Source organism: Daktulosphaira vitifoliae, unplaced genomic scaffold (genome assembly GCF_025091365.1).
Source record: "Daktulosphaira vitifoliae isolate Bord-2020 unplaced genomic scaffold, ASM2509136v1 Scaffold_1, whole genome shotgun sequence".
In the NCBI taxonomy this organism is placed as follows: Eukaryota; Metazoa; Arthropoda; class Insecta; order Hemiptera; family Phylloxeridae; genus Daktulosphaira; species Daktulosphaira vitifoliae.
The window spans coordinates 33982108-34004646 of NW_026099572.1; the positions used below are offsets into that span (position 1 = coordinate 33982108).

The following is a 22539-nucleotide window of genomic DNA, read 5'->3' on the forward strand; positions in this document are numbered from 1 at the left end:
ACACACACACAAGGTTAACATTGATATACACATATAAATAATATTATACTTTTAAAAGACAAAATCAATACCAGTATCTAAGTTATTTTGCCAGAGACGAGTCGTCGTTTATTGCATTATTTACATGTTACTACAACCAACTCATATAAATGTACAATTAATAATGATTTAAATATAACTGTTCGTGCCAGCGCCAGTCTCGAGCAACATCAGACAGGGAGAGGAACATAACGGCGGAAGAATAAAAAAAATAACCGTTATTGTCTTTAGAAGCCCAAAGAAATCGTAGGACGAACTCGTTGAACTCAATTTAACCGCATACGACCCGAAACAATAATAATTTCAACCCCGAATGCCAATGGTAATGAATTATTTTTGTTACTAACACTGTACAGTTTGGCGTCACGCAACGTTTTTCTATTCACCCCGTCCCCTGCTAGTTACAATAACAAAAAATTACTAATCTTTTCAAAAGTGGCGTATTATGCGGAGGTTTTCAAAGACACGACAAGTCAAATTTTATAATCGTATCAGAGCCAACGAGCAATATATAAATTGTTCAGTTTCTTTTAATTTAGATGAGTTTTAACGACGGTAAATTGTAATTGCGACTCAAATACCAGTCAAATTTAACTTATACATTATGTTGAAACTAGAAACATCCGCAGAAATCCGAAACGTTTGCAAGTTAATAATGAATGCTCGTGACTCGAATCACGTTTAATATACATATAGTGAAAACAATTTTTAAGATAATGATATCCATTTCAATTTAGAAGACACGAAAAAGTTTCGAATAACCCTGGACTTTTTAAAACTATATTATTTATATAAGCAACTATTCCGTATCATTAAATGGTTTTCTACACTTTTTAAAAATAAATTGTTTTTTTTTATATGGATGATACAGACGCCCTTTACAAAAGCAATAAATTATTATTGTAATGATTTAACCAACATTATCATCCAACTAGAACATTTTCCTTCATAAAAAAGATGGGGAACAACCTCTATTTTAAGGAAGAAATATAAAATTATACTTTTAAACTATTAATTAAACTAAAATATTTATGACCTGTTTTTGAAAAAAACGCATGGGACGAGTAAATTATAAAAATTTAATATTTTGTGAAGATAATTTAAATGTCTTAAGCAACAAATAATAAGTATTACAATTCAATATTTAGAGTGATTTTTTAAGGATGGCATAATTATGTCTCATATTTTTTTTCCAATTTTTAAAATGCTCTAACCGAATAAAATTTAAAACAGAAAGTATTATAAAGAAAATTTTAACACAATCCCTCAATAAGGTATTTAAACCCAAAAAAATCACTCAGTATTCTACATATAACTTGCTAGAAAACCAAGTTATAATTTAATCTATGTAGTGAATAGTGCACATAAATGGATTGGCTGATTGCATTTATAAGCTATAGTGGTAGTAACTATAATTATGTAAAGCCTAGTTATTTATATTTGAATTATTTTTTATTATAAGAATTATTTAATAGAAAAAGTTAAATTAAAGTAAAAATATATTTAACTGAAATATTAATACTAATTAATATATTATAAACATACACATATAAAAATAGTTTATTACACTTCATTTATAAAAAATTTAAATAATTAAAAACTATAGTCAATAACTATATATAGTTTTTAGTAAGTTAGGCACGGATGTTGTACCTACTAATACATTTTGTAGTTTACATTTTACAGTTACTTAATTTAATAATACAACAAAGATACTTTTTAAAAATAGATCATTAAACATTACTCGTGAGTTTATAAAAATTTTAAATTGAAAAATAGTATAACCTTCTTAGTATAAAATCTCATATTACAGTGTTTGAGATATTTTTGTTTGTTAAAATTGATGAAAATATTTATTAATAGTAATACAAAATAAATATATTAAATTGGATACATTATTAAATTAACAATAATTTAATGAAAGAGAGCTACCAATAGTAAATTTTACATACTAACCTAAATAGATTTTTATTTATAAACTCTGTAAATAAATATAATATAGGAAATAAAAACTCACATGTTCATAGAAACTAAAACCAAACTAAAAGTTAATACAAGAAAAAAGAAGAATTACATATACCTACTGAACAAAAAACTTAAAACATTTCTTATACTTACAAAAAAAATTACATACACTACATTAATTGTTATTTATTTAGTGCATTTATGTGAAATTAATTAGTTTAACACATATTTAATCTAACTTACCTTTAATTCTTCTTGTTTTTTATATGCATGTGCCATAAGTAATTTTTGATCTTGTTCGTTTAATAATGGTTCACGAGCTGGTGGTCCTGATCCAATTTTAGTCAATTTTAATACAACTTTAGTTTTTTCATTACGGCCCAAAAAATCATTTAATTTTTTACCAGGATCACGTAATAGTTCACGCCCCGAAAACCAAAGCTGAGCTGCATTAGGTTCGATCACCTAGTTAAATATAGAAAAAAAAATTATTAAAAATGGTAATAAAGCAAACAATAAAATTGTTTACAGTATAATTTAAAAATACATACCTCTAACGAAGCATGTGTCCCTGTTAAGTCTTCTTGGTTCTCCAATTCAAGTCTAATATTATCATGTGGGGGAAGATTCATAGGATAAACTATCCTAACAACACCTCTTAATAGATCTAATGCTTCTTGAACTTTCTTTTGAGTTAAAGGAATTTGTGATTGAACTAATTTCTAAAAAATGTATTTAAGTGAATAATAAATTAACAATTAGTTTTAAAAAATACTTGCCTTAGAAACTAGTGATTTAACTTCTTCAATAGTTTTAGTCAACACAATTTGCATTTGTTCATTAGGTTGTTTACCATTCCTTCGGCCAATGGGATCTTTATTGAGTGTATAACCACCACTAGGAAGACATTTTTCACCCCATGTGTCAACTAATTTCAATTCAGTCACTTGTTCATCAGTCAAACCCATAATTTCTGGTGGATATAATGTGCCATGTTTTTTAACTTCTTCCAATTCTAAAAATAAATAATAAGATTTTAAAAATTCATTTAACTTATAATATTACATACCACTACATATCCTAGATATTTTTAAACGTCCATTATAAATAGTCGTAATATTTAAAGTACAATCATCAACTAATGTTTCCAAAGATGTCTCATATAAAAACTGACTTTCATCGCCATGTTTTACGTGTAAAAGAACCATATTTACCTGAAAGTACAATATTCCAGTAATTAAATAGTTCTAGAAAAACATTTCCAGTAGTCAGTTAAGGTACTACTAATTCAAAAACTTAATACATAAATTGCATTTCAAATGACCAAAAGTAATATTAAAAAATAAAACATAGAACAAATCATTTTATAATGTATAAAACTTATATAAAAAAAACTTTAAAAAGTTGGCATGTACAATTAAAAGTTACATTATATATAAATATATTAGTTTAATAATATCTTACAAAAAGTGGATGACTTTAAACAGATTACTAAATAATCGAAACTCTTCGAGAGAATTTGAAAAAAAATTGATTGAAATACGTCAGTAACTAACAATTAAATTTATTTCCCGGATCCTTTGTTCTCTTCTAGTAATTGCAAATATTATTAACATTTAACCGTAAACATACCAAATAATTATTATCAATACATCAGCCGGATGCCATGACAACCAAATTATGATAGGAAACGTTAATATTTATAGCACATTACTTGTTAAATATAAATACTAAAATTTTGGGTTTTTTATTAACGGAAACAATGAATATATAAAAAAATTTTAAAACTTTATCAACTAAAATAGAAATAATTTTTTTTTTGGCAATAGTTTTCTTTTGCAAAAAACTACTATTTTGATTTTAGCATTAAAAATAATATTGTTATATTAGTTCACTATAAGTTGTTTATCAGCACTACTGAACCGTAAAATTCTATCTTACAAAAAATTTAAAATTGATAAATATTCCCGGTTTGTGATAAATCCTACCATTTAAAAATGTTAATACTGATAAAAACTAAAATAATGGAAGAAATTTTTAAATAACATTTATCGCAACTAATGTTTTACAAAAATTATAATTTAATCGTTTTTTCTAAATAGAGAAATTTAAAAAATAATTTTTAGATCAATTAATGAAAAGATAATAAATTTTTACTAACAGTAGAATGGATATTATCTTGATTCGTGTTATTGTTTAGCTAGTGCTAATAAGAGATAAATTATTACTCTTATTCTTATCATTACAACTATTTCTAAAGTCACATTTACATAATATTTTAAATTTTATTAATGAAAATAATTAATAATTGTACATATTATAATTTTTCATTCTAAATTCAATTATACTATTGTTTTTAATTATATATATATATAAACTTAGTGTTAGTGACCTATAATTTTCTATTGTAAGATTCTACAAAGATGAACAAGTCATAAATACTTTTATAAATCAAAATTTGGAGCTTCAGGTTATATTTTTTTAAGAAACACAGTGAGTGGGTGTCCTTTTTTTTAATTTGACTGATATGACACATACCTTTTTTTTACCTAGAAGTAACTGTTTTTAATATAATATTTTAAATTAAGGAAACAATATTTATTATAATATATTATGAAAGAATTATTGTATTTTTAATCCTTAGATACTTCAAATAAAATAACCTTATTACCCTGATAGTATTTTTTTTTAATAATATTTTTATAATGTTAAATTAATTTTATAAAAAATTTTTTAAAACATTATTTTTGAAAATTGCTATCTGGGTATTTATTATATTAAAATGTAATCTACAAAAAAAACTCCATTATACACTTAATATTTATAGAGATTATAGGTTAAAATAGTAAGATTACATTTTATCTATTATGATAAAAAATATCTCAACTCAAAATTTTTCATTTTCTGATTTTTACATAAAACATTAATTAAGGTATAATTCCTTTAGAGAACCTGACAAAAAATTAATTTTTTATTAACAACTGTATAATTCTAAATTTTATTTTGTCTTTTCTGTAAGATTTGAATTTTTCATGTTATCTGGCTATTATTGCAAATAGGTAGTATGTCAATTTTCTTTTCAATCAAAAGCACAAATATTAAGCGTAAACAATATTTTTAATATTATAAAATACTGTTATTATTATAAATATTTTTGTAAAAATTTCAAAAAAATAGATATGACAGAACCACTTGTAATAACAGAAAATACAAAAAAAGACCCTGAAAAAAATCAAGTATTGATACAAAACATAATTGATCATGTTTCTGAAAATGCGTCAGATAATAATTTTAAAAGTCAACAAAAAGGTGATCCAGATATAACAATTGAAGAAAGAAAAAAAATTGCTGGAGATATTTTAAACGAAAGTCATTCAAGATTTTTATACAAATTTGGAGATTATTTGCTCCAAACTCATCTGGAGTACTTTAAAAATATGAATGAAGATGATTATGAAATCAATTTTCACATCCATCGATTGAGTCGGTCATTAAAATCTAAAAAAGTGTGTTTAGTATAAAATTTTTATCAACTCTTTTAACACATATTTTATTTATTATAGATTATTTGTAAAAATCGACGATATCAAGCTCTTTTAGAACTTGTTAAAGGTGATTATTTTAATGATAGTGAAATGCGTAGTCGTGAACCTCTGCTTTGGGAACAATTAGTAGGACAATACCTTAGTCCTGAAGAAAAAATGGGCTTTGATCAATTAGAGTCTGCCCCAAGCTCGTAAATATAAATTTTTATTCGGTTATCTTAAACAAAGTTTTATTTTAATAATATTTTATTTATTGTTTCAGACTGAGTGGTGTACTATTTGAACAAATTGATCGTGATGTTAGAGATAATTTAAAAAGAAAGCAAGAAACCGATGAAGTTATAAGTTCTGATGTGAATAATAGTTCAGATGATGAATCTATAAGTACTGCTGAATACCATGGATCATCATCTATGTGGGGTGAATATAGTAATGCTAAACAAACAACTGTAAAAATTGGAAAACGTCGATGGAAAGAAACTCATGGTTTTAATCAAGTACCAAATAATACCAAAGAATTAAGTGATAATGAAAGGTTTCTTTTATTGAATGAGTTCCGTTCACATATGTTTCAAAAATTTCTAAGTGGACAAGAAGAAGATTTTGACTACAAGTATTATAATAAATATACTTTTGATTGATTAATGTATATTAAAGTTCTTAACTAATATATTTTATTTTTATTTTTATAAAATGTTTAGCAAAGTGGATAATAATCCAGAGTATGATAACTTGGTCATTAAAACAATTGATGATGAGGAAAAGTATTTTGATGCAGAAAGTTCCGATGAAGAAGAATCATCATTAGAACCTACATCTATGTCAGTTAATAAAAATAATGAATATAATGATCATGATGAGTTAGATGATTATATAAATAAACTTTTAAAAAATGAAATGACGGATAGTGTTGCAGATAAATTGAAAAAATTATAAATTATTTTTTCATAGTTTCTGTAGTAGTAAAATATTTATTGGTTAATTAATTAATTAATTAATGAAATTTGTACATTTGTTCTATTTTACTCTTGTTTATAATTTATACATTTCCTAATTCTATGTTGTATAATTGTAAAATATAATTTTTTGTTTAATCAGGTTTGAATTTTTAATTATTATAATTATTAAATTAAAAATATTTATAGGTAAGATTATATTTAACTTGATTAAATTTGAAAAATGATAAAATTTAGGTTAGTAAAACTCATAGTAATAATAAAGGATTGAACCCCTCTCCACAATGAAAGTTAACATATGGAAAAGAAGTATTTTGTGAAGAGTATTAATAAATTTTCTCATGCAGAATAATATCACTATTTTAGCTATATTTTGTGTGGGTAATACCATTTATAAAATTTAATTTTTATCAAAAGATCTTACAAATCATTTCTAATAAATATTGTTATTTTTATGCAGAATTAAATTTTAAACATTTGATCCAAAATTATATATTACAATTATAATTGTATATTAAATTTAATATTTACTAAATAGTATTTAGTTATATTTATATAAGAATACTGCAGCAAAAAAAAACATATGTGTCCTATTTAAGTTACTTTAAATGTGTCACCTTGAATATTGAAGAACTAAAGGAACTAAATATTTTATACAATTGTGTATTAGAGTCCTACAAAAATCCAGTTGCGCACTTACAGTTAACTAAAACGTAAGCATTAAGACTTATTGTTACAGATCATCATTTTATCAATTATTAATTTTTGAGTATTTATCATTATAATCGTTCTACAAATACATTTATTGATATCAGAAATTTTACTACTAAAAATATATAGTGTAATTTCTGTTCTTTTTGTATATTAGTGGGCAGTAAATCGTAACTACAATAAAAATCCAGGAGGAACTCAAATTGTGTAAGGCTCATATAGTATAACTTCTCAATCAACCTCATTAAGGTGGGTAGCTATATAAGTGAACTAACAATTATGATTGGTTGGTAACATAATATTGAAATATCCCAGTATGCAATATTAATATTTTGTATATTTTTTTTTATATTTAAAAAATCAAAATTCTTATAATTGTTTTAAAAGGGTAAAAGTTATTTTTAAATTAATTTGAAAATGTATAAGATCGCACTAATCGAATCGCCTGTAAAAATAGTATCAAAATTTTGTCAAAGTCAAGAGTATGTAATATTTAGTGTTAGTATTTTCTTCAGTTTTCTGTTTTGGTATCGTTAAATGTTGGTTTTAATGGAAAATCAAAGTAATATTTTTTTTTTTAGACAAATATATTTTAACATTTTTGTTTCCTATTTTTTTTTATAATTTTCAATATTCAACTATAATTGATTATTTAAAAAAAACCATATCGATTGGCGTCCAATTTTGCAGTTATAATTTTTGTGTTATTAAAACAAAAAATAGTGCAACTATTGGGGAGCCGAAGCACCCCAGTCCCTTCCCTGAATTAATACCTATAGTTTCAAAGAAGTATTTTTATTTATAAAAATTAACTATAAGTTTTGTCTTATATTAAACTACTATTATAGTAAATAAAACCCAGCACAGTGGGAATGTGGTATAGTTGGGTCCAGTATAGATGATATCTGACAGTGTTAAAATCACAATCATAAAAAACGCTTTGATGCAATTCAAAGTAGTATGAATTTGATATTTAATAATTTAGTATTAAAATTTTTGCGGCGAATTTATAAAAAATTATAAAGTAGTTATTACTTTTATGGCAAACGTGTATAAAAATTGAAGGGCTTTTTAGACAATAATTTGTTGTTAATTATGAATAAATTATCTGAAAAAAAATGTTATCAGAGTAAAAAAGATTTTACTTTTATTATTCAATTTATCGTGCTAATTTCAAATCAGCAATTATATGTTTTCCATCACCAATAATTTTTGATATTATTACTAATTAGTTAAAAACTATAAGGAAAATAGTTATGAATATTTCAATTGTATCATCTATTTAAACACCATGATTTAAGTAGAAATTATTAACATTTCTTTTAAAATGATTTATTACGTAAAAGAATTATTAAAAACACAAAAAATTGTTTTTTAATTATTAAAGTTTTTGATTTTTAATACTTTAAAAATAATCAGTGCAAAACATCATTTCTAACCTATTTTTTTTGTTATTTTAAGGTTGATTTTTTGAAAGTTTATTATAAAAAGAAAGTTGAATTTGTAACCATAACTTTAAGCTCGACTTCAAGTTTAATATTTCATTATTAAATGGAAAATTTTATGAGATACAAAAATAGTATTAAGATTAATATGCAGTCTGGAAATTGTATAATTACTATTTACTGTAAATTTATCAGAAAAGCACAATATTTTTTTGTACTAGATCACTTTAATAGAAGTCATAGTAATGATTTCTAAGTGATTTTTAATGATTAAAAATATTCTACAATTGAAATATTCATAAAATAATTAATTTGAATGATTTATTTTAACTAAAAAAAAACAATCAAAATGTTTTTAAGAAAATCTACTCAATTGAGTTATTAGCTGTGATCATTTGATGTATCATTAAAAAAAGTTGGTCAAGTGAGAGCTGAGAAAATAAAAAATAATAAAATAATAAAAAATCATATAGTAAAAAAACTTTAATATGAATAAAAAATTTCTTCAAACGAAAGAGGACTATAGTGATGGAGTCCTTAATATTTATTAAAATTATTGAATTTAAATAAGATAAAAATTAAATAGTTAAAAAAAATTTTTCTACCTCAAAATCTTTTATAAGGTATTTTAAAATAAAATAAAATACAAAATCGAAAATTTTAACAGAAAAATAGCATACAGTAGTCATTTTTACCAAGATAAAAGAAAAGAAAATAAAGTCCGTATTTTTTTTTTCCATACTAAAGTATATTATATTAGCTTTAATTTAAGATATATATATATATAAGTGTCAGTATTTCCAAAAAACTTTCAAAAATTGAGTTAAAAAAATTAATTTTTTGTGAAAAAGTTGTCATTTTCAATCCCTCTCTGTGGACAGATAAAAGGTCACATTTATAAAAAAAATATACAAAATGATAGATAAATAACTCACGTGTCTATAATAAAAATTATATTGATTTTATCATTATAAAAAGTTATGACAGTTTTAAATAAAAAAATTGAAAAAAAATGTCGAAAATCAGCGTTTTTTAAATTTGTAATTTTTTATGGCGATTTCCTCTATTTATGGGGAACGAAGGAAATTTTTTTCAATTTTTAAGAAAAATGTCTTCGACTAGATACGATTTGTGATCTTTTGACGTATTGTTAAAAGAAATCGGTTCGATGAGCGCTGAGAAAAAGTGGTAACAGACACAAAAAAAAAAATAATAAAATAAAAAAACCCAGCACAGGGGGGTCGCGGCACAGTGGTGCCGTGGTATAGTTGGATCAAGTATAATGATATCTGACAGTGATTAAAATCACTATCAAAAATAAACGCTTCGATGCAAATCTTTAGTGTGTTTAATTAAAAAAAATTGGTGTATTATTCCAAAAGCTACATGATCTGCTAGTTCCTTATTAATATCTTGATTAAGATAAAGTATGTCGAATGAAAAACGGATTATTAAAAAATATTATTTCTCATAAAAAATTGTGTTTATCCATACACTTTTCAATAAGTTATAGCATTATAAAGTTTAAAATATAAAAAATAAAATCGAGAATTTTCACACGAAAATAGCATTTGGTAGCCATTTTCGGAGTGAAGACAAGTCCAGAGGTCAAATTTTTTTTTTTTTAAATTAAAGTATATTACATAAGCTTTAATTTAAGATATATATATAAGTGTCAGACCTTCTGGAACATTTTCAAAAGTCAAGTTGAAAAAGTTAATTTTCGTGAAAAAGTTGTCACTTTAAATCCCCCCCTGTGGGCAGATAAAGGGTCAAATTTACAAATAAAATATACCAAATGATAGGTAATGACATCAAACATCTATAAAATAAAATAAAATTGATATGTTCATTTTTGAAAAAGTTATAGCATTACTAAGTTAAAAATATAAAAAAAAAAAACGGTAGCACAGTGGGGTCGAGGCACAGTGTGGACGAGGCATAGATGGGACAAGTATAGATGATATCTGACAGTGATTAAAATCACTATCATAAGAAACGCTTCGATGCAAATCTGTAGATAGTGTTTCCTTTAGAGAAATTGGTGAAATATTTTAAAAGCAACATGAACTCTTATTTCTTTAATTATATCCTGATTAGTAGTTCTTTGATTTTAAAATATAATATATGAATAAATACTAATTATAGTTTTTAAATTTAGTATGAAATTGTGAGGCCAGCTATGATGTATGGTTCATAGTGTTGGGCGGTTGATAAGAAAGTAGAGCAGAGAATAAGTGTAGCAGAGATGAGAATGCTTAGTTGGATGAGTGGAGTGACTAGAGAAGATAGGATAAGGAACGAGCATATAAGAGGAAGTATAGGTGTTGCGTCAATCGTGGATAAGATGACAGAAAATAGACTTAGATTGTTTAGTCATGGTATGAGGAAAGAAGAATCGAAAGCTGTAAGAACAGTTATAGAAATGAATGTTGAAGGAAGAAGAGATAGAGGAAGACCAAAAAAGAGATGGAGGGATGCTATTGAATGCGATTTGAGGACAGCTGATGTGAGCGTAGAAGATGTGGGAGATCGTGTCAAGTGGAAGCTTAGGATAAGGGTGCCCGACCCCAAGTAGTTGGGATTAAGGCAAAGAAAAAGAAAAATATTACCAGATATTCCGGTGGCAATTGACATAATATGATTGTTATTTCGGAATGTACAATTTAGCGTTTAGTTGGGTTTAAATAATATAGCGTCAAATCAATTACCTACTCTATCGGTTGTATCTCAATATACACTACACTTTAATGATACAATAAATAAATAAACTCACACATACACACATATGCATTTATAACATTGTGTCTAATGTAAGTATAACATGATAAAAAGTAACCGTAAAATGAAAAAAATGGAATATAAATTTTATTACTCATATTAAATGTAATGTAACTCGAAAAATATTTGTTTAAATGAAAAAATATAAGATTATATTTTTATTTATAATTGTCTTTTAAACAACTTTTGTGCGAAACTTTTTTTTGTAAGTTAAATATTTTTTTTTGAGAAAATTAAGAAAGCTCATATTTTTGAACTTTTGCGAGGATTTAAAAAAAAAGCTCAATTCCAATCTTGAGGACTATTAGTATGTCATTATACATATTTTAATTCAACTTTTAAAAAAACAAAATTTTTTCCGCAATTTTTCCTTTGTTGACAGGCCTAGATGTCAATTTTAAACTTGTAATTGAGCTAAAAGTTATGGTAATATATTCAATTTATTTTACTATAAACTTTCATAAATCTTTATCAAAAATTTTTCATCAACTTTAAAGAACCAAAAAAATAGGTTAAAATTGAAAATTTGGACTGATTATTTTTAACATATTAAAAATCAAATCAGTAATAATTTGAAAACAAATTTTTTTTTCTTTTAATTATTATTTTATATATATAATTAGTAATAATATAAAAAATTAGAAGTGATAGAAATAGTCTACTTGCAGATTTGAAAACAACGCGAAAATTTGATTTAGAAAAGTATATTTTTGCTTCTGATGAAAGTTCCTTGTAGTCCAGTGCATTTTTTTATAGTAACAAACAGTTTTTATTGAAAATTATTGTATCAAGCCCTTTAAATTTTTATACACGTAAAAGTAAAGCAAAATATAACTTCTTTATTATTTTTATAATTTCTCCGTTTAAATTACAATATTAAATATCAATTTCATACTAAATTTAATAATTATAATTAGTATATATTCAAATATTATATTTTAAAATCAAAGAACTACTAATCATGATATAATTAAAGAAATAAGAGTTGATGTTGCTTTTGGAATAATCCACCAATTGCCTAATTAAAACAAAAAAAAAAAAAGTTTGTTGGGAATTTTTTCTGCTATTCTGCAAAATTACTCCTTCGTTGACTAGAATGAATCATTAAATAGAAAATTTTATGAGAATTAAAACAATGTTATTTTTAAGATTAATATGCAGTCAGAAAGTTTTATAATTACTATTTATTGTAAATTTATCAGAAAAACTCATTATTTTTTGCATTTTTATCGTAATAGAACACTTAAATAGAAATCATAGTAATCATTTCTAAGTAATTTTTGATATTTAAAAAGATTCTACAATTGAAATATCCAGAAATGAATTAATTTTAATGAGTTACTTTAACCAAAAAAAAAAAAAATTATCATTTTGAATCCCTTTTGTGGTAAGGTAAAGGGTTAGATTTATAAAAAAAAACCAAATGATAGATAAAGACATGCATCTAAATAAAAAAAAATATACTGATTTGGTCATTTTTGATAAAGTTATAACAGTTAACAAAGTTATAAGTTTTATACACTGGACTACAAGGAACTTCCATCAGAAACAAAAATATACTATTCTAAATCAACTTTTCGCGATGTTTCCAAATGTGCAATTTGACTTTTTCTATCACTTCTAAGTTTTAATATTATTAAAAAATAGTATTTACATATAAAAAAAAATAATGAAGAACAAAAAAAATTGTTTTGAATTAATACTGATTTTGATTATTAATAAGTTAAAAATAAGGAAAATTACATATTTTACCTATTTTTTTTAATCGTTTAAAGTTGATTGTTGTAAATGTTTATAATAAAAAAAAAAAATTTATTTTACCATAACTTTTAGCTCAATTGGTAAGTTTGACATTGACATCATTTAATAGAAAATTTTATGACAATTAAAAAAATTGTATCGTTAAGATCAATATGCAGTCAGAAAGTTTTATAATTACTATTTATTGTAAATTTATCAGAAAAGCTCAATATTTTTTTGCATTTTTATGGTAATAGATAACTTAAATAGAAATCATAGTAATCATTTCTATTTAATTTTTGGTGTTAGATTCTACAATTGAAATATGCAGAATTGAATTAATTTTAATGATTTACTTTGACTAAAAAAACCAATAAAAATAAAACTCAGCACAGGGGGTCGCGGCACAGTGGTGACGTAGCATAGTTTTATCAAGTATAATGATATCTGACAGTGATTAAAATAACTATCATAAAAAATGCTTCGATGTAAATCTTTAGATAGTGTTTAATTTAAAAAAATTGATGGATTATTCCAAAAGCTACACGATTTTCTATTTCATTATTTATATCCTGATTAAGATAAAGTATGTCGAATGAAAAAGGGTTATAAATATTATTTCTCATAAAAAAAGTTGTGTTGATCCATACATTTTCCGATAAGTTATAGCATTATAAAGTTAAAAATATAAAAAATAAAATCGAGAATTTTCACACGAAAATAGATTTTTAAATTTGTAATTTTTTTGGAGGTTTCCCCCATTTACGGGGAACGAGGGAAATTTTTTCAATTTTTAAGGGTAATGCCTTCGACTAGATACGATTTGTAATCTTTTGACGTATCGTTGAAAGAAATCCGTTCGATGAGAGCTGAAAAAAAGTGGTAACAGACACAAAAAAAAAACACATAGTAAAACCAATACCTTCTCAGCTTCGCATCGAAGCTAAAACAATTCAATAACATGTTACAGACCTACCATAATTGTTATTTCAGTTATACAGGGTGATTTTTTTATCATAACCCACTCAATTACTTGCAGAATAATAGTAATTTAAACATTTTTTTTTTTTATTATCTTTAGTTACACATTATTCTTGAATTTTTAACTATATAATACTTTTTAAGTTCATCCCTTATGCCTTGGAGGGGGGTCAACTTTGTTTTTTTAAATGGTAACACATATTATTAATTTAATAAAATGTTTGAGTTTTTAATTTAATAGTAAATGGCATTTGAATTTTTAATATAACTTTATTAGCTTATTAGATATAAACATTTAAAGTTTCAAAATTTTGAGTTAATATACATGTATAATACACATGGGATTGTAAATACAGGTAGCTAATTGGATTTTTATGACATTGCTGTCTCAGTCACGGATTGTTTATTATCAATTATGATTATCAATAGATATACTTTCTGTATTGTCAGTTAGTGTATTTATAAACTCATAACAATGTGCCTTACTACAATTGATAATAACAATGCTGTGTACCTGCTAATATCGATGTTATAAAAAACCAATTAGCTACCTGTATTTGTAATCCCTTGTGTATTATACCTGTATATTAATTCAAAAATTTGAAACTTTAAATGATTATATCTAATAAACGAATTAAGTTATATTAAAAATTCAAATGCCATTTACTATTAAATTAAAAACTCAAACATTTTATTAAATTAAAAATATGTGTTACCATTTAAAAAAACAAAGTTGACCCCCTTACAAGGCATAAGGGATGAACTTAAAAAGTATTATATAGTTAAAAATTCAAGAATAATGTGTAACTAAAGATAATAAAAAAAAAAAATGTTTAAATTATTATTATTCTGCAAGTAATTGAGTGGGTTATGATAAAAAAATCACCCTGTAGATATATAATTCATATAGTGCACCCAAAGAAAAACCTCAATCAAAATTGAAAGAGAAATTTTATCAAGGGTTTATGATAATGTTTTATTAATACGAACAAAATAACTATTCTTATAAATAATTATTGTTCAAGACAAGAAAAAAAATATCATATTGATAAATATATCATTGATTCAATAGTAATGATATATTTATCAAATTGAACAATGAATTTATTATATAGATCGAGGTTTTTCTCTGGGTGTGAGTAGTATATTTTTATAATAATATTAAATTATTACACACTGAATACTCCAAAACGGCTTAGTTTTATCAAATGAAAGCTGGAAAATGTAATTTGAATTTTCACTTTGTTAAAATTATTGAATAATTTATTCAATACTTAAATTTTTGGTAAAACATTTATTTTATTACCCCTAGCAAAATTAATAATTATGAAGAAGAACTTTTTTTCGCTCATCAATATTAGTAATGCGGGAGGGGATATTTTGACGAGCAAAAAGAAAATGGTTATAAAAAAAATTCGGATAATTATTTTATTATTATTTAATTTTTAAAAAAACAATTTTAATTTCACTATTTTATAGACGCGTTTATATTTTTGAAAAAAATGTAGTAATTAATATAGCTATCTTCAATCACATTAATATAAATATAAGCAAATATACTTAATACGTTCATATTTATTAAATTAGCGTCACTTCAGTTTTTGAAATGCTGCAAAAATAATTATTATTATATGTTAAAAAAAATTAGAATACTATACTTGTTATTTTTTGAGCAGGTTTTTACTCTAAGATACTACACATTTTAGGGACGCCAAAATAATATAAAACTTTTTTTTTGCATAAGATGTATATTGTTTAAAATTATATTTTATAGAAGCGCCAAATATATAATTTTCTCAAATTATAATCCCTATATTTAACTTAATATGACAGAAAAAAAAATTGCAAAAATTTTATTTTGATTATTTTTCTCTAATATGTTCATTTTGCAAATTTTAAAAAACAATTCTACGCACTTTATAAAAATGGACATCCATAATACAAAATATTACATTTTTACTGATAAATGGTGACCACATTCCTTATCTATTTATATATCCACAACTGTATTTTCAAATAGTCTATGATAGAGTAATAAATACTTTTGCGATAACAAAAATCACATATGGTTCATATTTCATACCAATTTGATTCTTGTAGGAGTCTAATAGTACACATTTTTTAATGAGGAGTAATAGACCATTCTATAAGCTACAAATAATGCCACTGATCATTGCAGGAAACAAATTTCTATTCAAACTATTAATACGTATTTTTATAAAATGACAAAAATTTCGTACTAAAATAATTTATATACTTTATGTCACTGAATTATAGTTATTAGAACTTATAGGAATAAAATTGAAAATGTAAGATTAATAAAATAAGTTATAATCAAAGAATTAAAAAAAATATGCAAACAGCCCTAGTACAGCCTCAAAAATTAAATTAAAAGGTTATATCATTTTTAATTAAAAAAGCCTAATGCTGCTCATTATAATTATTTAATGGCTTAAAAATATAATTACAACCACTATACACCATGTATTTGTTTAACTAATCAGCATCTATTTAAAAACAGTTTTATTTGTTCTTAAGTGAAACTGTGTTCGTGCAATTAACATATGTACACAACAATTGCTTATTTAATCATTATACTCCGTTTACATAAATTTTCAATGAAAAAGTTTTTATTCAAAAGCTTGTCGTGCTCAAGTGAACTAAAAAATAATCTTCTATTGTTATATGAAACATTTTAATTGGCCAAATGAAACATAATTATTAATTTATTATTAAATTAAACTTGCACGAATTTTATCAACTTATATAGTTTTGTTAATAATAAGCATCGCATTCATTTCATATTCTAGTCTGTCAAAAAGAATAACACAAACTGTAAATTTTATAATCTTGGATTTTCGTGAATTTCTCAGTAAGTTATAGAAAATTTGATAATTTAAATAGTTAATAATTTAAAAACCCAACACAGTGGGGACGTGGCATAGTTGGGTCCAGTATATATTTAATCTGACAGTGATTAAAATCACAATCATTAGAAACGCTTTGTCGCAAATCTGTAGATAGTGTTTAATTTTAAGAAATTGGTGGATAATTACAAAAGCAAAATATTTTAAATTATATATTATATAATTTTTATAATTAATTATTTTCAAATTATTATTGATTATGATTTTTAATATGTTAAAAGTAATTACTTTTAATCTACTTTTTTTGGCCTTTAAAGTGAAAGTTTATAATAAAAAAAAAATGAATTTATTACCATAACTTTTATCTCAACTTGCAAGTTTCAAATTGACATAATTAAATAGAAAAAAATTATATTGTTAAGATTAATATGCACTCAGGAATTTTTGTAATTACTATTTACAGTAAATTTATTAGTAAAGCTCGATTTTTTTGTATTTTTATCGTAATAAATCACTTAAATAGAAATCCTATCTAATTAACTTTTGATGATTAAAAAGATTCTACAATTGATATATGCAGAATTGAATTGATTTTAATGATTCACTGTAATTAAAAAAAACAATGAAAATAAAGTTATTAAAAGTTGTACTCAATTGAGCGAATTATAAATTTTGATTATAAGTGTAAAAATCGATTGTTAAATTCAGGTGAAACTAATAATCATTTTTTTTTTTAGATTTGCGATTTATATAGCAACATGTTACCAAAAAATTTGGAATATTAACATTCTATAATATTCCAAAAATTTGGAATTTTATAGACTAATAGTAACACACACAAATAGAGTAAAAAAATTAATAAATTACAAAGTAAAATTATTTACTTTTGCAGTTGAATACTTTTATTATATCAAATCTAATTCGACAGTAAACACATTAAAAATATTAGAAATTAATCATTTTGATTGTTTGTATGGATAAAGCTGTTTAAGGTATTTTTTATTTGATTAAGGGATTTTTATTTAATTTTTGAGGGTGATATCTTCAACTAAATTCGAGTTGTAATCATTTGACGTATCGTTGAAAAAATTGGTCAGGTGAGGGTTGGCAAAATAAATCGTAGCCACAAAAAAAACCACATAGTAAAATAATATTAACATGAATATAAATTTATTCTCACGAGGGGAGACTATAGTGATGGGATCCTTTATATTTATTGAAGTTATTAAATCTAAATGAGATAATAATCAAATGATTTGAAAATTTTTCTAACTTAAAAAAAATGTAAATTATTAATTGCCACAGGCGAATTCAAACCAAGTACCCTATTCGTGAAAGACACAAGTGTTACCGATTTGGCAACTGTTCGTCGCTTTCGCCGATTAATAAAATAAGCAATTTAAGCTAATTCAAATTTTAAAGTCACTCTTTCAATTTTATAAAAGTAAAAAAATTAAATAAGTTTAACTTCTTATGTCATATGAATTTTATTCTAAATAATAATATAAGCTTTAATTTATGATTAAATAATAATGTCAATATTTCTGGAACATTTTCAAAAATTGAATAAACTTAACTTGCGTGCAAAAATTGTTTTTTTTAATTCCCCTGCAAGTAGGTTTAGAGTCAGATTTTCAAAAAAATTATATCAAATGAAAGAAAAATATCTAAGGTATCAATATAAATAAAAAATTATTTTAATTTGTTCATTTTTCAAAAAGTTATGGCAGTTTTAAGTATTAAAATATTTTATGTTAAATAGTGATTTTTACATAAAAATTATAAGTTTCGTAAAATTCGACGGCCAGTTTCCCATAGAAAAAAAGGCATCGGGACAAATTTTTTTTTTTAACTTATAGTATTTATTATAAGCTTTAATTTGACATATGTTTAAAGGACACAGTATTTCCGAAACATTTTCAAAAGTTAAGTTGAAAAAGTTCTACTTTTTATACGTATTTTTCAATTTTTAAAAGCCCCCTGTATAAAGGAAAATTATCCAAATTTAAATAAAATGTATGTTAAATGAAAGAGGTGTATATAATGTATTTAGAAAAAAAAAATTGTATTGATACATACATTATTCAAAAAGTTATAGTAATTTAAAATCGAAAATTTTAACACAAAAATAGCATTTTTTTAACTACGGCAGCTGTTTGCACGTAGAAGATAAGGTGTCGGGACAAATTTATTTTTTTTCACTTTATAGTACATGACATAAGCTTTAATTTGATATACGTTTAAAGGATGCAGTATTTCCGGAACATTTNGACATAAAATAAGCTTTAATTTGATATATGTTTAAAGGATGCAGTATTTCCGGAACATTTTCAAAAGTTAAGTTGAAAAAGTTAGTTTTTGTAAAAAAGTTGCTATTTTAAATCTCCCCTGTGAGCAGGTTAAGTGCTACATTTAAAAAAAAAATTACATCGATTAAAAGGAAAATTTTTAAGGTTTCAATAAAAAAAAAATTAAGTTATTTTGTTAATTTTTTGTTAATTTTTAAAAAAGTTAAGGTAGTTTAAAAAAAAAAAATTGAAAAAAATTACCGATTTGAAAAATTGTAATTTTTTTGGAAACTTCCCCCATTTAGGGTGAACAAGAGAATTTTTTTCAATTTTTAAGGGTAATTTCTTCAACTAAATACGAATTATAATCTTTTGACATATTGTTCATCAAAATCGGTCCAGTGAGAGCTGAGAAAAAGTGGCAACAGTCACAAAAAAACACATCATGTTAAAATTAATACCTTCTCAGCTTAACTTCGATGCTAAAAAAAACCTCTAATATGAACTTTATAACGGAAGGTTATGTTAGTATCAAAAAGATCAGGTAATATTAATACTTCAAATAGATAATATATATTTGAAGTAATAATTATATATATGTACATTGTACATTTAATTAATGCATATTTGAATAATTCACACCTGTATAAACAATACATTTTCAAATCATTAAATAAAAATTATAAATAGTTTTATTAAATATCAAAAATGAAGAATTTAATGATTAAAATTTTATATATTTTTAAGCATTGTAATCTAATTTTTTGTAAGTTAATTTTAAATCAAAATAAAATTTAATAATATGAAGTTTAATGGCAACAATTATTAAGTTCAAAAAAGTTTTTAACTGAGTTTAAATGATTTGAGTAGAAATTATAAGATTAAAAATGTAATTAATTAATATGAATAATATTATTGAAGATATTCAGAGGATTTATCATTTCGAACTATTCAGCGACATGGGTAATGTGATAATTGAAATATTACAATTTTGTTCATTCATTTTTATATTTGGTTTGGTTAATGGAGAAGATATCTGCAGTTATTATGATGATGAAGATTGCATTGATCCTGCAGTGACCAGTAATGTACCATTTTACAAAAATGAATGGGCTGTCGAATTATCAGGAATGTCCGAAGACGAAGCAAAATCTTTTGTAGAAAAACTAGGCTTTCATTATATAAAACGGGTAATGCTAACAATTTGATAATTTCATTAGTTTTATGAAATTATTTTATGTGTTAACTGTTAGTTAGGGAACGAAAAAAATAATTTATTTGTTATTACATCAGACACTGTGCCATCGGAACACATCATGCCCAACCAAAAAATGATTGACTTATTACTGCAACACAAAAAAGTAATATTTTTTATACTACGTTAGCATTTTCCCATGAAAATCTTATTGATAATTATCAATAATAATAAACCAATAGTATTGATTATATAAATTAATTTAAATTAAATTTAACTTATTATTTAATACAAAAGAAATATTTGATATTCTGTAGAAAATTAGGTATTACCTGATTATTCGAGTTAATAATCTAAAATAATACTTTAAAAAAATTGAAAAATTATTTGATAATTAGTTCCATAAATTATTTCTTTTTTTGTGATTTTTAAAACATTATAATTAAATTTGATATGATTCATTATGTTATTTTAAAAGGTAGGGTCAGTATCACAGAAACAGATGACTTCACATGTTGGTTCCAGTGGCTCTTTCGAAACTGCAGAAAACATCTCATTTCAGCGCTTAGATCCTGACACAATCATAATCGATAATGGAAAAGAAAATTTGGAGAGAATTTTAAGTACCATGACTAAAGAAGAAATAGCTACTATTCCCTCCAGGCCTTCATCGTCTAAAAATCTCGAAGATTCAACTAAAATTGATAATAATGAAGAAATATTGTCTTCGGACAGAAGCAATGAAGTCGAATCAAACAGTGTGGACACACAAGACTAGGTTGTTGCGTTCGAAAAAAAAATCCCTCATAAGTGTTTAAGCTAAGATATAATTGCATAGCTAACAATAAAAATATATGATTATATTACAATCTAAAAATATTAACGTCTATTTAATGACAATTGTTTTTCTTAAATAGTTTTTAGATATTTTTCTTAGCGAGGAATTTTCCTGAATATAGTACTATTGTCATACATTACTAATTAATATTATTAACTATATAATAAAGAAAATGTAGCATTATTAATCAAAAATATTAAACTATTGTTAATAAAAGTTTGATTGATAAAAAACATTGCAGAAATCGAATTTTTAATGTGACTTTTAACCATCAAAATGATCATAGGCATAGGTATGTACGACTACGGATAGTACCTGTAATGCCTGATCAATAAGTGCAAAATTCAAATATTTAACTTAGGTAAAATAAATTAATAATCAGGGAATGTACTAAATTATTCCTCTTACTTAACTTTCTTTATTTCATCGGTTAAAATTTTATTTGCTGTAAGTGACACTAGCTATATAGTGTTGTAGACAATACTACACCAATTCCATAAATTGTTTTCATTTAGTGATAACATATATATTGCGTGTTATCAATGATTAAACTATGTGCTTTAAAATTAGTAATCAGCAATGGACAATACAAATAATGAGTGTATGATGTTAAAATCTCTTTAGGTTTATAATACGCCCACTACCAGGCAAAAAAAGTAAAATTTACGAAACTCACAATGCTTATTATACCAGTATTTGAGTATTAGGGTGTCCCTTATTTATAAAATTTAAAAATTACAAAGTGCCACTCCCTAGAATTATTCGAATACATGAAAAAATAAATTGTACAAAATTTGGAGACTATTGATCAACTCTAAGACGTGCCCCAAGGGGGTTAAAAGTAACCCCCTAAGGGTGATTTTTTAGTTTTTTTTGTCTATCTCAAAAACTTTAGCTTTTGCGAAAAAGTTTATTTAGACTTTTTTGTAGGTATACAATTTTTCTATAAAAAGTATATTTACAAAAATTTTCAAAAAGTTCTTATTTAGCCCTAAAAAAATAAAAATGTATATATTCTATTCTTACCGTTGAAATTGTTTATATATAAATCGTTCATTGTAAAAACATAAAAAAAATTCATTTAACCGTTGTTTTAAATTTAATTTTCTATACATTTTTAATTCGACATTTTTTCTATTATTTACTATTCAAAACCTACAATTTTTTAAATTTTAATTAAAAAAAAAC

General features: G+C 23.9%; 3 protein-coding genes across 6 annotated transcripts in view; 2 read left to right on the forward strand and 1 right to left on the reverse strand.

The window, feature by feature from the left end:
- Positions 1–3628, reverse strand: part of LOC126893501 (cilia- and flagella-associated protein 298-like) — a 33179-nt gene extending 29551 nt beyond the window's left edge. For both annotated transcript variants that reach the window (XM_050663785.1, XM_050663786.1), the window contains exons 1-5: positions 3469–3628; positions 3074–3218; positions 2784–3019; positions 2556–2726; positions 2248–2469 (exon numbers count right to left, since the gene is read on the reverse strand). In XM_050663785.1, coding sequence (XP_050519742.1) covers positions 2248–2469; positions 2556–2726; positions 2784–3019; positions 3074–3212 — 768 coding nt within the window. In that variant the 5' untranslated portion in view covers positions 3213–3218; positions 3469–3628. The remainder of the gene's footprint in view (positions 1–2247; positions 2470–2555; positions 2727–2783; positions 3020–3073; positions 3219–3468) is intronic.
- On the forward strand, positions 177–6647 carry LOC126893502 (coiled-coil domain-containing protein 97). 3 transcript variants are annotated; one of them, XM_050663789.1, is made up of 5 exons: positions 177–361; positions 5182–5510; positions 5568–5740; positions 5812–6162; positions 6251–6647. In XM_050663789.1, exons 2-5 carry the CDS (start codon positions 5184–5186, stop codon positions 6483–6485), a joined length of 1086 nt encoding a protein of 361 aa, XP_050519746.1. In that variant the 5' UTR covers positions 177–361; positions 5182–5183; the 3' UTR covers positions 6486–6647. The 3 variants fall into 3 exon arrangements, with proteins under 3 accessions (XP_050519746.1, XP_050519745.1, XP_050519744.1); XM_050663788.1 differs by lacking the exon at positions 177–361 and adding an exon at positions 4276–4497; XM_050663787.1 differs by lacking the exon at positions 177–361 and adding an exon at positions 5054–5108.
- Positions 6648–16895: 10248 nt separating this feature from the next.
- On the forward strand, positions 16896–21586 carry LOC126893511 (uncharacterized). The gene is made up of 4 exons (XM_050663803.1): positions 16896–17035; positions 20240–20508; positions 20572–20679; positions 20992–21586. The coding sequence occupies exons 2-4, from the start codon at positions 20278–20280 to the stop codon at positions 21289–21291; spliced, it is 639 nt and encodes a 212-aa protein (XP_050519760.1). The 5' UTR covers positions 16896–17035; positions 20240–20277; the 3' UTR covers positions 21292–21586.
- Positions 21587–22539: the final 953 nt, after the last annotated feature.

Coding starts and splice junctions, on each gene's coding strand:
- LOC126893502 (XM_050663787.1), top strand. CDS start 5,069: ATGTCAATTTTCTTTTCAATCAAAAGCACAAATATTAAGC. Junction 5,109..5,181: donor CAAAAGCACAAATATTAAGC/GTAAACAATATT, acceptor TCAAAAAAATAG/ATATGACAGAACCACTTGTA. Junction 5,511..5,567: donor GGTCATTAAAATCTAAAAAA/GTGTGTTTAGTA, acceptor TATTTATTATAG/ATTATTTGTAAAAATCGACG.
- LOC126893511 (XM_050663803.1), top strand. CDS start 20,278: ATGGGTAATGTGATAATTGAAATATTACAATTTTGTTCATTCATTTTT. Junction 20,509..20,571: donor GCTTTCATTATATAAAACGG/GTAATGCTAACA, acceptor GTTAACTGTTAG/TTAGGGAACGAAAAAAATAA. Junction 20,680..20,991: donor TATTACTGCAACACAAAAAA/GTAATATTTTTT, acceptor TTATTTTAAAAG/GTAGGGTCAGTATCACAGAA.